This window comes from Caloenas nicobarica, chromosome 1 (assembly GCF_036013445.1).
Source record: "Caloenas nicobarica isolate bCalNic1 chromosome 1, bCalNic1.hap1, whole genome shotgun sequence".
NCBI classification, from domain to species: Eukaryota; Metazoa; Chordata; class Aves; order Columbiformes; family Columbidae; genus Caloenas; species Caloenas nicobarica.
The window spans coordinates 200,655,127-200,671,897 of NC_088245.1; the positions used below are offsets into that span (position 1 = coordinate 200,655,127).

At 42.4% G+C, this 16,771-nt stretch overlaps 1 protein-coding gene across 8 annotated transcripts in view; it reads right to left on the reverse strand.

Annotated features, from left to right (window-relative positions):
• The window catches only part of YAP1 (Yes1 associated transcriptional regulator), a 90,466-nt gene extending 74,282 nt beyond the window's left edge, over positions 1–16,184 (reverse strand). For all 8 annotated transcript variants that reach the window (XM_065650172.1, XM_065650155.1, XM_065650163.1 and 5 more), the window contains exons 1-2: positions 15,577–16,184; positions 12,447–12,694 (exon numbers count right to left, since the gene is read on the reverse strand). In XM_065650172.1, the coding sequence (XP_065506244.1) occupies positions 12,447–12,694; positions 15,577–15,894 (566 nt within the window). In that variant the 5' untranslated portion in view covers positions 15,895–16,184. The remainder of the gene's footprint in view (positions 1–12,446; positions 12,695–15,576) is intronic.
• Positions 16,185–16,771: the final 587 nt, after the last annotated feature.

A 16,771-nucleotide genomic window follows, 5' to 3' on the forward strand; every position in this document is an offset into this window, starting at 1 on the left:
ATTTGAAACAACATATTCATTATCACAAAATCAGTTACATCTGGTTGAAAAATCTTAAAAACCTCACAAATTTAGAGAGCGGAAGCAAGTGCAGACAACCTTTCTCTTTCAAAGTGAACGCACCAACAGGAGTATTTGCATCCCAGAATTCATACAAAAGACTCAACTTCTGGAGACACAGCAATCATAGCAGGCATTAAGTTCCAGAAACCGATGACTGCGAGCCCTGATTAGCAACAGCAAGTGTTGTTTTTTTTAAACAAACAAAGAAAAAGCAGCTACAGGATAAGGATAGGTCCTGATATAACATGAACAAACAACTACCAGGAAGAAACTTAAAAAACGACCGAACAGGAGGTAGGAATCAGCAGCTTTTACAACACAGGTAGGCCTTTGGTCAGCTTCCAAAGGGGCCTAATACACTACGATCTATGACAGAAAAAGAAAAAAAGCAGTAGCACCACAAAGTTTCTCAACAACACAAATTTGCCCTTGGTCAACCGCTAACTGAAAAAAAAAGTGCATAGAATGAAAGGACAAGCAGCAGAAGGAATACACTGTGGGGGTTTTTTTATATGAAAGGTTCGGTATGGTGGATGTTGTGAAACATTCAAACCTTTCATCTGAAAAATAAAAATTGGAAAAGGCTTACAGAAGGGCTGAAGGGATCACTGAAAAAAGCTTCTATCCCAGGAACACCCAGCAGGTTAGGAGTCTTCGGGTTTCAAAAGAGATCATTTCCAGAGGAAATGGTATCAATCTTGAACAAAACAAATATGCATCAACTGTTCATTTTCACTTCCAAAATAAGTACTGGTCACCCCTTGAATGGAGCTGATGGAAGCCAAGCTTAAAACAGAACAAGACGTTTCTTCATGCAGTGGACAGCCAGCCAGCGAGACTCCTTGTCAAAGCACACAGCAGATGCTAAAAGCCTCCAAGTTTCTGTGGCCTCAAGGGGAGGCAGCACAAGTCTTCGAGGACAGCTGGAAGCTGGAAGAGTTCTCAGAGAGAGTATCACACATGGTGCCCTGTTCTTAGTCCTTCCAAGAAAACTGCTCATGGCCACTGCTGGCAACAACATTCTGATCCAGACAGGCACTTGGTTTGAATCAATACGGACAGTTTAAAGAGACGCTGCTAACAAGCTCTCTTGCAAGAGCAAAGCTGGCAGGGTCCAGCAGTTGCCAGGTTTTAAAACTGAACATATCAAGAACAGCAGATGAAGACTCCAGGAGAACAGTACAGCTACTTCTACTGCCTCCCTACTGCCAGTATTCCTAATTTGTGTCTCTACTTCAACCACACATCATCTTCTGAATTTTTTCCTTCACCGTATAAGAATACCTTAACTACTACACAAAAAGATACCTACATGAAACAACACACCATCATCATCCGATTCTGCAGTTCAGCCTTGTTATGTCCACCAAAACCCAATACTGGCTCTGCAGGATCCACTGGAGGGGTAACAGCTGGGAAGTTCTCAGCTGATCTAAAACACTGAGCAGGAGGAACATGAGCTAAACAGTCTAATAGCTTTGACCAATAAATGTTTTTTCTTTAGCAGAAATACTGCCTCAAATGGTATTCGAGTGCTATATTAACCAAAATGAAAAGCTATTAGTCTTAATGAAGTGCAAACAAAAGTATTGTTTCATGAAGCAAAATGCAACTGCACCAGATGCTACTGCACTGCAGCCTGCATATCTTTGTTTAATATAACTTCTTCTTGGACTCAGTTTGATAAAGTAATTGCATGCAAGAATTTGCACTCTATTTTTCTGCAGCTTGCAAAACCGACAAAAGATTTTCAGCTGGAAGAACAGAACAGCATCCTATACAATAAAAGAACATGTGCATCTACTTCTTCTACAGAAGGTGTATTTGCAGTTTGACCACCTGAACAAAGTACACACATATCTACCTACAGATGGTAGGTGGGGCTGGAATATTTTAATGAACAGTGGGTATGTAACTGAATGGTTAGTATTCTAAACTCTCGTAACTTTGTATCACAACTGCAGGTAAGGGCAATAACGACCAAATATATTTATCTGTAGAAACTGGATATAAGCTAGTTATTTCAGCTAGTTAAGTAAAAGCATCATGCATTAGCAAAATTACAAGTTTGCTTCTATCTTTCATATAAAGCATTTTATAAAGTTATAGGCAAATGATGTGCAGATCCTGGCAAAGAAAGAATCATCGGCACCAGAATCTCCTGTATTTCAAATAAATTCCATACAAATGAACTTGTTCTGCATGTACAAAAAAAGAGTTCAATGGTTTATTGTGAGGGTAAAAGACTTCTTCCCATAAATGTATTTACGTAAAATTCAGCCACTACAAAAGTCAGCAATTTTCACTTCATTGCAACTCCCTCAACTATTTGGTCAGTTAGCTGCTACCTTGGCTTAAGAAAGCACTTAAAATCCTCCCCCTTCGGTTTCGCAGAGCAAGCGTCTGAGGTCATTTTAGAAGGGCAAAACTTGGCACAGACGAGGGTCTACACTCCTACTCCAACAGGACTTCGGAGTGGAGGAGACAATTAAAGTTCACATGCAATCTCCGAGCTGCTCACCATCACAGCATAAACAGGATTCAAACTGTAGCCCTGAGCAAAAGTCACACAAATGAAAGAAAAAAAAAAGTCCCCTTCTGCTTCCCCCCTCCCTATTCTACTGCAGCCTTGAAACCAGAAGTTGGACAATGGGTACCACAATTACGAAACTGAATTAAGATTCATTTTTCCTGGAGACATTACCATGTACAACTGACATTTAATTCATTAAGAAAACAATGAACTGTCCAAGTTCCTCAAGAAATCTCTAGAATACAAAGCTGATCACATCAAGACCCATCTAACTGTAATAAAAAATGGGCACAAATTTGAATTGCAAACTGTTTTTTTAAAAATAATATCATTAAGACTTCCTTTGACCTTGTTAACAGGGATGCTAAAATGTTAATTCTTAACTTACTGTTTATGCTAAGGTCTGTTTCACATTTTCTCTTCCTTCTGCCTAGCCAGTGACTAAATTATTAGGATATTGTGAAATATGCAATAGATTTTTTCCAGTTATTAGTCATTATGGTAAAAAACAAAACAAAACAAACCCCCATACACACACACAAACAACCACACGCAAAAAATCCCACCACACACCAACCCAAACCAAAAGCCCACAAGCATTCAGATTATAACAGTTCTCCTAATACTACAAATCTGAAAGTTCCTATCTTGTTTTTTTGGTTCAAAGTATTTGGTAATTATTTGGTCCCAGTGTCTTGGGTCTGCTTTAGAATAGTTTCAGAATAAGATTCCTGTAAAAAGTGAAAACCTGTAAGACCAGTTATGAAAGGGTCTTCAGTCCAATGTTAAACTCACTGGCTAGAAGAGTTTAAGTGACATACACAGATGGAAATTAAGTGTGCATGTGCTTAGGGACAGAAAGTAGGAAAATGAAACACGGCTCTCTGCTGATGCTAACATACCTATAATTATGTCAACAGCAGCACAACAAAAAGCTCTCAAAAATCTATCCATACGAGAACTAGAACATAGGCAATTTTAGCTGTAACCAAACCAAGGAATGGGCTGTTTTCACAGAAAAGCAAGTATTTTAAACTTATTACTGTTAAACTAGTATAATTCAACCTGACCTAAAGACCAGCACAGAAGTCAATAGACACTTGAACTCCAATTAAAGCACAGTATTAATTTTTTTCTCTACGAACATGTTTTTTCATATGTATACAAAAATGGCCTATACAGCTGAACACAGAACATCCTTCCAAGTCCTTTCACCTTCTAACAACCTTTTATATGCCAGATTACACCTTTTTAAGTACATCGCATTTCATATCCTTAACTTACGCAAAGCTGGTTAATCTCACAAAGGTTTTGTAAATTAAAAAAAAAAAATCCCTGTGGAATATGTGCATTGGATATTTAGGTCTACCAGCTATATTAACTATATCATCACCACAGTAAATACCAAAAGAAATTTCTCTTTTACTCTGTTTTGCACCATTCTCAAGAGACTATACAAATATTGGAATGAAAGTAATTGCAGAGGACTTGTGAACCAAGCTTTTCAGATAGGAACAGCAAATCAAAAAAATTTGAAAAGCGAGAACCTATGAGAAAATATACCTGAGTTGCATTTCTTTCCTTTACCCAAAGAATTCCATTTTGCCTATACAACCTATACTTGTTTGCTTTCAGATAATGTTTTATTATGTCATCAATGTCTAATTTTACAACATAACCAGAAAACGTGAGAAGTTTACTTAGCATTTCAGGTACAACAGGTAATTAGAAAGAGAAATGCATCTTTAAAGCATTAATGCTATTTACATAAACTTGTGTAGCGCAGACAGACTTCCAGCAAAGCTCTCCATAAATCAGAATCCATTGGAGACAAACAGTAAATGACCTTTACTTGACTTTCCTATAAAAAAGTTCAGCAGAAAAAATGGCTTCACAGCCTCAATGTAATAATCAATAACTAAACCACTAACACTGGTCTAAGTTACCAAACAGCATGCCAGAGACTCAAGAAAAGCATCTGGTCTTTCACTATGACGTAGCAAAATCTTATTAGTGAAATTAAAGCAAAGTCCAAGACTGTTTTCAAGACAGCTTTGTTTCTGTAGCAACTGGCATGACTGACAGGTAATATACTGGCAAAAGTCTTGCTTTACAAGGCAGCTTTACATTATTACCTTGACTTAACCAGCAATTTAGAAAACCTAGCAATACTTGTCTGAAACACAGTCTGAAGTAACTTAGTTAAAAGCCAAATAAAACATCACAGTGAATCCCAGAAAACAGACTCCAAGAAGTACCTCAGGAGGCCATGAAACAGCGAAGCAGCCTAGTCACACCTTTCAAAAACTTTTGCTTTCCAAGCAAAACTCCAATTTTATTTACCAAAAAATAGCTATTAAGTACCATTTTCTTAATAAGGACAAGTTTCCCCATGCTCCACATCCCTACTTAAATGCCTAACAAATATAGTTTACCTGGTAAATTCCTCAATAGAGCTTTACATTAAAACGAGGTTTAGCAAGCTGTTCCTAAGTCCTGCCATTACATGGCATCTATCTGTTAACATTCCAATACACAGCCTCCTCCCAAGAATTTTGTTTCACATTATTCAAACCCTCAGGCTGTCAAATTTCCCCACCCCCCCCCCCCGAAAATTCTGTCTTTCTCTTGGGTCAACTACAGGGTATCCCGGCCGTGTCCAAGGGCCACCAGCCGGGGGACTGCCACTCACAGAGATCTCCTGGAAATCTCCTGCACTCAACCAAGTAACATTTTCTTTGGAATTTACAAGAAAAACTGAGTCATTTCAATATTATGGTTTACGTAATCACGCATAGCTTGTTGGGGGGTGGAGGGAAGAAAAAAGGAAAAAACCCCACACCTTAAAAGAGCAGATAATGTTTACAGAAATAGTGAAAGACCGTGAGTTCCATCATTAATGAGTTTTACTGTGTACATATGTTTGGATTGCACAAAAAATAAATGCAAATATGTTGAAATTAATAAAAATACAAAGACACAAAATTAATAGGAGAGCTGAGTAGCTATCAGTTTCAAAAGGTTTAAACTAAATCGAATTACGTCATCTGAATTTGTTCCAGCCATGAAGATAAACACACACAGTGGTCTGGCCACATATAAAAAGAGGAGAAACATCTCTAGTTTTGGCTGACAGCTCTCTATAGCTGTTCAACTATAGTTTAATTTTTTCTTTCGTGGCTGCGGGGGGAGGTGTCTAGTCTTAATCTAGAGCCTGACACAAATTGCTTGTAGTTAATATCAGACTAGTTTTAAGAGGTCATGTTGTATCTCAACCCTAAGTAACACATCTTGCTCTCCTGGGCGTAATCCAGTAACAGCTTATGTCTGATATGTTAAAACATTTCTTTGGGACCAAACAAACTAGGACCTCTGCTTTAATTTTACATGTGACCCAGATCAGGTCCTGCAGTTAAATATTTCAGCATTCCCAGTGCTAATTAGTTACTTTCTCTGAAAGTCTACTTTAAAAATGGATAAACTCAGTGAAAATTCCACTTTGCTTGCTCTGTGTCAGCTTTTAAGAATTTGCAGCTGTTGTGCCACAATTGCAGAGGGAAAATGGGCAAACTACAAGTGCAGATTTTATATTTGGAATTTTATAGCTACTGATTTTTTTCATTTCCAGAAGTGTAAAGGTAAGAGAGTAAGAGATAAACCTAGTAAAAGTAGGTAAGATTTTACCAACATATGCCACTGATCAGTTCAATTGCATTCACCCATTAGAAATATTTTTTGCAAAAACTGGTGAGGTAGCGCCTGTCACTTTCATGGGAACTTTCGAATTAACATCCTCATATTATTCTACTGTTTTCTATCAAGTGGGAATTTCCATGATGTGACTGATGGGTTACAGATTACCCTATGCTACAAACCAGATGACTACTAAAAAAAAATTCTCAACTGTAATTCTTTGACATCTTCAACATACAGAAGTAGAGAGGCAAAAGGATAAGAGAGTCCAGAAGACACTCATCTTGATTTATCTCAAATTCTTGTTTGTCTTTAGAAGAGGCCAAGACCTGAGAAAACAGAAGTGGCTCCATAGTGGTGTAAAGGCTCCCACAGAGCGACACTACTACTTTTAACCAAATACAACCTGACAAAATGTTTAATAAGCAGAACACCTTTTTTAAACATTAAATTCTGATTAAACCTGTATCAGAAGGCTCTTCTCATTCCTGATGAGAGACACTAAGATTTCCCATTATAAAAGACGAATTAATAAAGATCTTGGTCATAACCACAGCTTTTAACATAATGCAGTTTTCAGACCGCAGTAAGATAAAACTGATCTCAAATTTGATTCAGGAGATAGGAAAACATTGCTATGAAACAGTATTAGGTATTTAAAGCAAACCAAAACAACACCAGTGTTCTCAATAGCTAAACCAGAAGCAATTTTGACCAATTCAATAAGGGAATTTGAAAAGTTTAGTTTTATACATTTGCTACTCGAAACAACCATATTTTTCCTCCTCAATGAACACTGCGCTAAAATGACCTTATTTTTTCGAGTATGCCATTGCTTTCTCTGTCTATTGCATGTATACTCAGATCCTACTTAGATTTGTAATAATTATATTCACATTATACTCTCTACAGTTTGCACAGGCTCCACTACAGTATTAGAAGCTCTCAATAGATGTTTATTCCAGTACTTCTTAGAGTATATGGAAATATTTCAATAGGCATCAAATCAGATACTATAAAGCACAAAGATTAGTTTTATGAGAGATATATTGAAAGGCAAAACCTGCTGGAGGAAGAAAGGTACAGATCAACAGCCAACTTAAAAAAAAAAAATCCTCAAGAGAGAATTTAATTTTTAACTTACAACTAACTGTCATAGATCCTATATTTTTCCCCAGTTCTATATTCTTCTGAAGACAGCAAATGCCAATACGCTTACAAATAAAAGCAAAATATATGAGTGAAAACCTCAGGGTACATTTCTGGTTAAGCTGAAATCACATCTACTAAACTGGTTTTAGAACAGTCTTATAAAATTACCTTGTATGGTGGGGTACCAAATGCATTAATATCATCATTTGGCATTTTTCTTAAGCAAAACAAAACTAAATATTAGAAAAGTGCTGTGTGCCACTGCTCTCACTGGTGCCCACCCACCCACCAAGCTGCCTGCAAGTTCTCTGTACTCCAAGGGCTGAAGATGAACTTTCATCCTGCTCTCAGCTCTGTCTCGGCGCTAACACAAATAGGGCAGGTTTGCCCTTGTTCTTCCTCCACTCTTTCAAAGATACAGGAATCTTTAGTACAACTGCAAATTCAAAATAGTTTCTATCATTGTTCTTTCACAGGACTCTTCAAGTAAAAGGTAGAAGGAAAGATATACACTTCGTAGTACTATGTCTTCGAAGACCAAAAAAAACCCCACCACCAACCCAAACTTAAGTTGCCAAAAACATACCACAGCATATTTTACTTTAGGAATATTTTAACTAATATTTCTTTCCTCCAGTTACATTCTGAAACTAACAGTGCCCATTTATCCCTACACAGACCTCATGTCATTTTTTTGTAGATCATCGATTTTATGAATATTTTCATAAATAGTCAGAAATCATCAATATAAAAATGAAATTAGTTTGATGCATTGCAAATATAATTTAGCAAGCAGAAAAATCTTCAACTGCTTTTTAGTATAAAAAGCATGAAAAAAAAAAGTGGACAAACCCACCAAAAGCAGTGGTTGTAGTTTGGGTTTCCAACAATACAGCCCTTTTAGCGACAAACTAGCCTGAACTATAGAACCATAAACACACGAACTCACATTAACTGAAGATTCTGAATATGCATTTCCCCAGTAAATTAAGGTAACCAATAAAATATGTGATTGTGGCAGTAGTTTTTTTCCAATAAACATCATCTGCCCTGGAAGACTACAATTACTTTAGTGGGCTGGGGAAAAGAGATAGATGATACTGATGTAGTGGACAGTCCCAACCAAGAGCAAAAATGGGATATGAGAGAAATTTAACAGCATTGCTGGATATTTTTCAAGTGTGACATGAGGGGGGGGGGGAAAAAAAAAACCAACACGGAAGGTGCATAGCAATTTGGTTTCACAATATCCAAAGCCATACTTCTGTATAGAGCACATAAGAAATGTGTAACAGCAATCTATTTTTAAGCTTTCTGCCAGATGGGTAAACACCTCAAGCACACCCACAGATACTAACGAAAACCACCTTGGCCTCCTTCAGGAAGTCATTCAACACTTCGCAGAAAAAAAATAGGAAGTTGTTGATAAACCACTTGCAAGAACTACTTCCTGTAGGAAAAATAATTACAAGACTTGTTTGCTGGACAATCAGTTAACTTCTCCTCACATTATGAAATGAGAAGAGGTATTACACGAGCCTTGTAAGAATTAAAAGCATAACACTAAGTTAAAATGATACAAGAGAACGCTAAAATTGAGCTAAACTTAATTTTTTTCTTTCTGCACGTTGCTGTCTGCTACTCCCATGGCACATTATCTTTTGCCTTGAGAGCAATCCCCCGTCTTTCCCCATAGTTCACCGAAATGTCAACCAGCAGCTGGCCAGCAGGAAGCGGTTACAAAGCGATGCCGTTGACATCGCCACACAAACCAAGCGAGTCTTTCTTACTGCGCGCTGGAGATCGGGCTCCAGCGCACCGCACAGCAATGCTGCGATGACTCAGACCTGACCGCTTACTAAGCAGACAAGTCTGAACTTATAAGTTCTATTTAAGAAGCAGTTTCAGTAAAAATTAGTTTTGCCAGCTGTACAGTGAGTGTGTCTTAACTCACTGGCCAAAATCATCTGCATTTTCACTAACGGAAGACTATACTCAGGAGCCCTATTCGTAACAGTGAGATGAACGCTAATGAGTGGAAATCCGGAAAATCGTATGTTGGGCATTCATACATACAGGGATCTATCTATCTAGATGACAGACTGATTTACAAGAGCAGTTCTGCTTCAGACTCTACGCTACCACTCTCCCCCTCTTTTAATATGTATGGATACATGTGTGGTGTGTATATAAAATACCTGGCCAAATAACTGCGTGCATGTATCTATGTATATGGAGGCAAGTATTTTCTCTCCCATACACACTATTTTCATTTCTTTGTGCAAACTACTATGCTTGCAGTGCTTGATCCATTCATTAGTGGAAGTGACTATATTCCAGGCTGTATTAAATATGGTACTCAATTTTATATTATTCCATTTGCACTGTAGTATATTATGATAACCATAAGGCTTACTGACATCTGGAAAAAATCTAATACTGTTACCTATTCTGCAAAGATCTTTCAAGAGCCTGAATACCAGGCTGTTCGTGGAGTCGCTACAGAACAGAGCAAATGGAAACAAAGAGTGATGCAGCCAATCCAACAAAAAACCTGAATACTTGGAAGAGACACTAAAATCTGCATATGATGGAAGGAACCACGTTAAATGTATTTAGCATCAGAAATCTTAGGATTCACATTTCAAGCAAATATTTAAGGTATAACTACACAAAATGTGAGTTTTAACAGGCATGTCGTTATGAGAGAGAACTCACTCAATGCTGAAAAAAACTTCTGAAATACAAACCTGCTACTCAAAAATAACTCTTACATTTCTTTGGATTTCTTAAACACACAAAAGCAGCATTTTGCCAGTACTTAAAATGTTTTTTTACAAATCTTCATGAACTCAAACGAAGTTGGGCAGACAGTATTAAACAACTTTTAGGAACAAGAAATGTTCTTCCAGTGTGAAGGGAGCCTTCAGAACTGTCCTCATTAGACTCTCTCATACCACAGCACCACCCAAGGAAAGCCAAAAGAAAACAGCCCATTAAGCTGTTTAAAATCTCCCAAGGTCAGCATGTGACCCAGCAGGGAGAGGTTCAAAAAGTACAGCCTTTATTTTTCTTCCTAACAACCTGGTTTGTTTCCACTCCTTTCCCCTTCAAGACACATCCTTCACAGCTAGCAGCTCTTTCAATCATTTACTTTGGATGTCTGCTTGAGAACAAACGATCTTGCTCATGCAGATGAGTTTGCCAGACTTGTGTGTACTTTCCAGTCTCAGGCTCTTTATTGTTCTTGCTGAAACCTGACCCTTTGAAATGGATACCAGGACACCAAGAAAGGACAAAAAAAACTTGCAGGAAAAAAAAAAGATATTTTGTGGTAATAATGAAACTGCAGAAAAGCTTTCCATGAACAAATCTTTCACTCCCATTTCACCTGAATGAGCATAATTAAAAAAAATTATAAGAGCGTGAAGACGTTTTACATCCCTTAAACTGTTCTATTTTCTACAAAATTGACAGCATTATCGAAAACAAACACTTGTGATGGTAAAACTTAAAAATCAAATATCTATTTTTCATGCTTCATATGCTGCTCTTTAAGAGCTCTCACTAGCACAGTCAAAACAAAGTTTGCTTTTCATTTCAAAACTCAGTTTGTGCTCTCCTCAAGGTCCAATGAGCAACTGTAGCATAAACTTCCCCTGTTCCAAAAACATTTTATATGTGCCCCCTGAAGAGTTCACATTCTAGAATACTCTGATTTGTTAAACTTCACCAAAGTAACCTCACATCTCCAAGATCTATATCTAATGCTCATTTTTGCATTCCTAAGACAGAATTATTCTTTTCGAAAAGTAACCTTCTGGCTCAGATAACATCGCACAACTGCTGTAACCTCTTTTTGGTCAAAACAACCCCACGATGCTCATTTCTCTGTATGGAAACACCATTGTTATAGGAACAAGAAACAGTTTTAAGAAGTTCTGCAAGTTCCATTTTCCTTGCAGACTACGTAAATTTGTTTTTGAAGCTACAAACTCAATTATTTCAATCAAATGCACATATTAATGACAATGTTTTAGCAAAAAAGATAGGCATAAAGAAGTTTTACTTGGCTGAAACAAGTTCTCCATAAATAACACACCGTGTTGCCCCTTCCCTCTCCTAGCCCCAAAAATGACATACAACAGGTTATTTAGAGACTTGCAGTTAAATAAAATGCTCAAAATATAGTCAAAACATTTGAGGGCCAGTTATGTGCCTTGGTGGTCACACTTTCAGAAAGAATGACAAGCTCCTGCTGTTTTAGAAAACTACACAGCATAAAGGAAAATGCTCCCTGATGGATTAGGTGTCAGATGGCTGGCATTTTTAACCTCTCTTCAGTTATAGAAAAGGTGATACTAATTCCACCGTGTGAAAAAGCTACAGCTGTAGGAACAAGAAACAATGTTAGAAGTTCTGCAATTTCCCTTTCACTGCAGGGAATGTAGATGAGTTAAGAGTTACAGACCCAAATATTGCAATCAAACACATATATTAATTTCCCTCATGAGTAGAGATTAGGCAAAAATGCTCTGACTGCATACTTACACCACTATCCTTATTCAAAAAATAAGAAGTCCTGATAAAAGTCTCACTACAACAGTTTCTAAAGTTACTCTATATTTTTACATCTGTATCATAAAAACAAGGTAAAATGTATTTTGACATGCATGAGAACTCTGGCAAGATTCAGTAAATCTAAAAGTCATATTGTTTGAAAATCTCTATGTGCATTTCACTGATTTTTAGCATACAATATAACAGATATCATTCTTCAACTAAGATTAAAATACGATAAATACTGACAGAGTACCATACATTTTTCAGAAACAGTAGAGAGTTGATATGGGAGAAATACTGAGGGAGCAGGATCTCCTACTTAAAAACAGAAGCATAATTTTAAAAACAGGTATTTTAAACACAACGAACCTTACTAAAATTCAAAGACTGTAAAAAAACAACACCACAGAGACAAAACTAACTGAAAACAACTTTTACTTACTTAAGAAAGTATCTCTGTCCAGATGGTGTCTTAGCCATCTCCCAACCCGGCGGCAAAGGCACATCATCAGGGATCTCAAATGAAGACTGGCGGAGATGTTGAGAAGATGGAGCTCCAGGTCCAGTCACTACTCCAGAGGGTGTAAGTGTCCCTGGAGAAACAGCTCCCAGCTGCAGTGACGCTGGAGAGGAATGAGCTCGGACATGCTGAGGGGTCAGGGCTCCTGCTGTCCCTGCATCAGTGCTGGCCTGCCAGGAGTGAAATTATTCCCATTAAGATTCTTATATTTCAGCAGAAATGCAGCTGTCAGAAGACATTTCACTTTAATCTTTCAGAAGAAATTCGTAAGTTAGTCTTTCTAAAGTTCTGCTTATTTTCCAGTTATTGCTGTGCAAGTGAGCCACCAAGTAGGTTGGTTAAATAGCACCACAAAAACCCCTCACATAAGTCAAGAAATATTAACTATAAGTATGTACTAAGAGCCTTTAGTTTTATTTTGAAAACTAGAATTCTTTTACTCCTTGGTGCAGGGTTAGAAAAAACACATGCCCGCAGTCAGCAGACCTCATACAGCATATTGCGTGGGTCACTACTGGACTGCATCCACCCATTAGCATCCCACCACTTTCTACTGGAGTTAATTTCTCACTCTCCTTTTGAAATGAGGGTATGGGGGTGCAAGGACACCCACGCATACACCCTCTGCAGAATTGCAAATGATTACACAAGGAGAAAAGCAACAAAGCAATGCCAACCAACAGCAGTGAGCTCCAGGGGAGGAAGACTCCTGAACTCAACCATAAAACAAACCAAAAAACAAAACTAAAAAACCTTTACAAGACTGAACACTCAATTTCCTAACCTGCACACAAACCACACTTAAGAGTATCAGGAGCTTATGAAGAGTCTGCCCATGCTTTATCTAAAGCAAAGCTTCAGCAAACTGTTGAACCAGTCAATCAGAAATGACTCACAAAACCATTCATCAGAGTTACCAGTCATAAGTACACAGAACTTCCTTGCCAGTAGTAAATACGTGTCCACCGTGAAACAGAAAAGGCAGCTCTGAAAACCGGATTGACTTTTAAAAATATATTTACCAATTAATTGATTCGGTAGGTACACCAGAAAAACACGGACACCTATAATAAGATGCACGTAGCAGCCCTTGCCACACCTCTCTACAAAGGGTATTGCACCATACGTGAGGCCCCACTTATATACTCCTACGGAGACTGACAGTTTTGTTTCACTACATCTGTGTGGGAGCACATGCAAAGTTTTGTATATTAAATGGGAAACAAAGTACCTTACATTTATATTTAAGTAAAACACACGAGTTGCAAATCAACGGAATGTGAGGGATTTTCATTCTTGAGAATTGGGAAGAATGACAGAAGTTTAAAAGACCTTTTTTGTTGAAAAGAATATATTTATGGCACAACTATATAAAAAGGAAAACGAAAAAAGTCTTATTTTAAAAGTCCAAGAGCGAAGCAAATGATTCTCTGGCTTCAGCTGGATTTCAAATTTATACTTTAGGAAACATCAACTGGCACAAGGAACAGTGATCCAACTAAATAAGCATTGCAGATGAAGAGTAACATACACAAGCGAGATAATGCTAAGCTTAAAAGTACAAGTTGTATGAATTTCACACACGTTAAGTGCATTTCAAACACGGTAACTATTTAACTGCAGTTATTGTATTCAACAAGACACAGCACCAAGTGTTAGCTGGATGTATAGCAGTTCACATTTGTGCACAATGGAACCGCGGTAAGATTTGCAGTTTAGAAAAAAACTATACGTAAGAACCTTATTCCTCGCTGGATTTCAGTGTGTCATTAAAGGTCTGCAAACCAGAAGCAAAACGACAGAAGCAACTCGGCCCCACCCCTTTCTATTTTCTTTTCAGTCTTGCAATGTGAAGGCCAGACTGATTTTTCGAGTATTTGGAAAGTGAATTAACTCCTGGGCTGAGCGAGTACGTGCCAAGGTTCAGCCTGCAGTGAACTTCTGAAGCCAACTTATAAATCCTTCAAAACGGACGTTTAATAATGGAAATGTTGACCGACCCTTAACAACAGGAGTACCAGGCACCAGCGCACAGAGCAAGTTTCACTCCTACTGACTGCACAGATAAAGTGACAATAGCCAATAATAAAACCTACTTTATAGCTTAGCAACAAAGCTCATTACTTAATAAAACACTCGAGTAGGCACAGGCGCCTTCCAAAAAGTTGGTAACAGCAGCCTAAACATTAACCTCCAGTCGTATTCGCACCAACACTTAGTTCTTGGCACACAAGTCACTCTGCTGAGCGCCCGAGCGCTCCCGGAGGCCCCGGGCCGGCCCTGCCCGCATCCCCGGGGCCCGGGCAGCCGCACCCGCGGGTCCCGGGGGCAGCGGCACCTCGGCGGCCCCTCGACGCCGTGGGACCTGAAGGGCCGCTCGGGAATTAACTCTGAAATGCGACGGGGAGCGGAGGGCGCTGATCCCACTGGAACAGCGCGGTAATGAAATGGTGGAAGAGCCACATCCATGTTGTGCGATGGCACGGGGCGGGGGGGAAGTTGGGTACAACCTCGTTACCCCCTCAGCAGACGGGCAGCCCCAGGAGGATTAGAGCCCAGAGACAAAGCCGCCCGGTATCCCAAGAAAAACGCTTTCGCGCAACTTTTAAGCGCTCCCCCCGCCACCACCGCCGCCTTCCCGGCCAAGCCGAGAAAGCGGCCGCGGGTCTCGCCCAGGAGCGGACGTGGAGCCCGAGGCCCCGCCGGGGACAAGGGCCGCCCGGCCGCCCTCCCGCCGCGGCGCCGGCTCCCCTCAGCGCCCGGAGGAGAGAGGCCTCCCGGCGCCCCCGCCCTTCGGGAGAACAACCACGGGGGGAAGCGAGGAGGAGGAGGGCGGCCTCCCCCGCCAGGCGAGGGAGGAAGAAAGGCACCGAGCCCCCCGGCAGCCCCGGCCGGGCGCCCCCCGCGCCGCTCACCCCGCGGCGGGCGGATTCCCGCTCCGGCCCCCTCCCCCGCACGCCTCCCCCGGGAGGAGCTCGGCGGGGAGGGAGGCCGAGCGCCCGGCCGGGCCGCCCCCCGCTCCCGCCCGGCCGGGCCGCCCCCTCCCCCTCACCTGGCGGGAGTGGGCCTTGGGCTCGGGCGGCTTGAAGAAGGAGTCGGGCAGCTTCCGAAGCCGCATGGGCAGCGTGTGCGGCACGTTGGCGCCCTTGGGGTTCATCACGGCGTTGAAGAGCGCCTCCAGATCGGTCTCCGAGTCGCCCCGCACATGGACGATCTGGTGCCCCGCCGGAGGGGGCCCCGCGCCCGGGGGCTGCGCCGCGCCGGCCGGGGCCCCCGACACCGCGCCCGGGGGCTGCTGCTGCGGCTGCTGCGAGGCCGGGGGCTGCGCTGGCTGCGGCGGCTGCTGCGGTTGAGGCTGCCCGGGATCCATGGCTCCGTCGGGACCCCCCGGCGCTTCCCTGGCGGGGTTCGGCGGCTCAGAGCCCGAGTTCCCAGCCCCGCATGCCCCGCTCCCCGGGCCGCGGCTCGTCCTGCTGTTGCCGGTGCTTCTCACCCCTCGGCAGGGAAACCGACCCGGCCGCAGCAACTGGCAAAACAACTCTGACCGTGCGGCGCTTCCCCGAGCCCGGCCCAGCCCGGCCGGCGCCTCTGTCCCGGCGGCGGAAACTAACTCACACAACACACCAAACAAAAGTTCGCAGTTACGCCCGCCCGAATCACTCTCCGCCGCCGGCTCCGCCCCTCCTGAGCCCGCCCGCACCGTATCCGACCGAAGCAGCCTGTGCCGCGCAGCTCTCCTGTGCGCGCCCGCCCGCACCGCCTCCCCGTCGAGGGGCGCCCGGCGCGAGGGGCGCTGCCCGGCGCCCCCGGCCCCCCGCCGCGCTCCGGCCCGCAGTCGCCTCACGCCTCGGCTCGCCGGCCGCCCCGCTGCCCCTCCTTGCGCGTCCGGCCGCACCCCTCCCAACTCCCGCCCGCCCGGCCTCGGCTGCCACGGAGCGGTGCCGCCAACCAGAACTTTTTTCTCCTTCCCGAACTTCTCTCCCAACTTCCAGGCGGCCGCGCTCCCCTCCCCCCCGGGCCCGGAAGGGGGGTGCCCCCGCCGCCCCCGCGGGATCCGCCGCCGGGCAGGGCTGCGCCTCACACGCGTCCCGCCCGCGGGGCGTGAGGGGGGATCGGCCCGGGACGCCTCCCTCCGGCCAGCGCCCTCCCGCAGCGAGGGCGGCCGAGGCGGGGAGGTGGTCGGGGGGGCCCGGCCCTGCGCGGCGTGAGGAGGAGGCCGGGCCCGGCCTGCCGGCCCCCGCCTCACC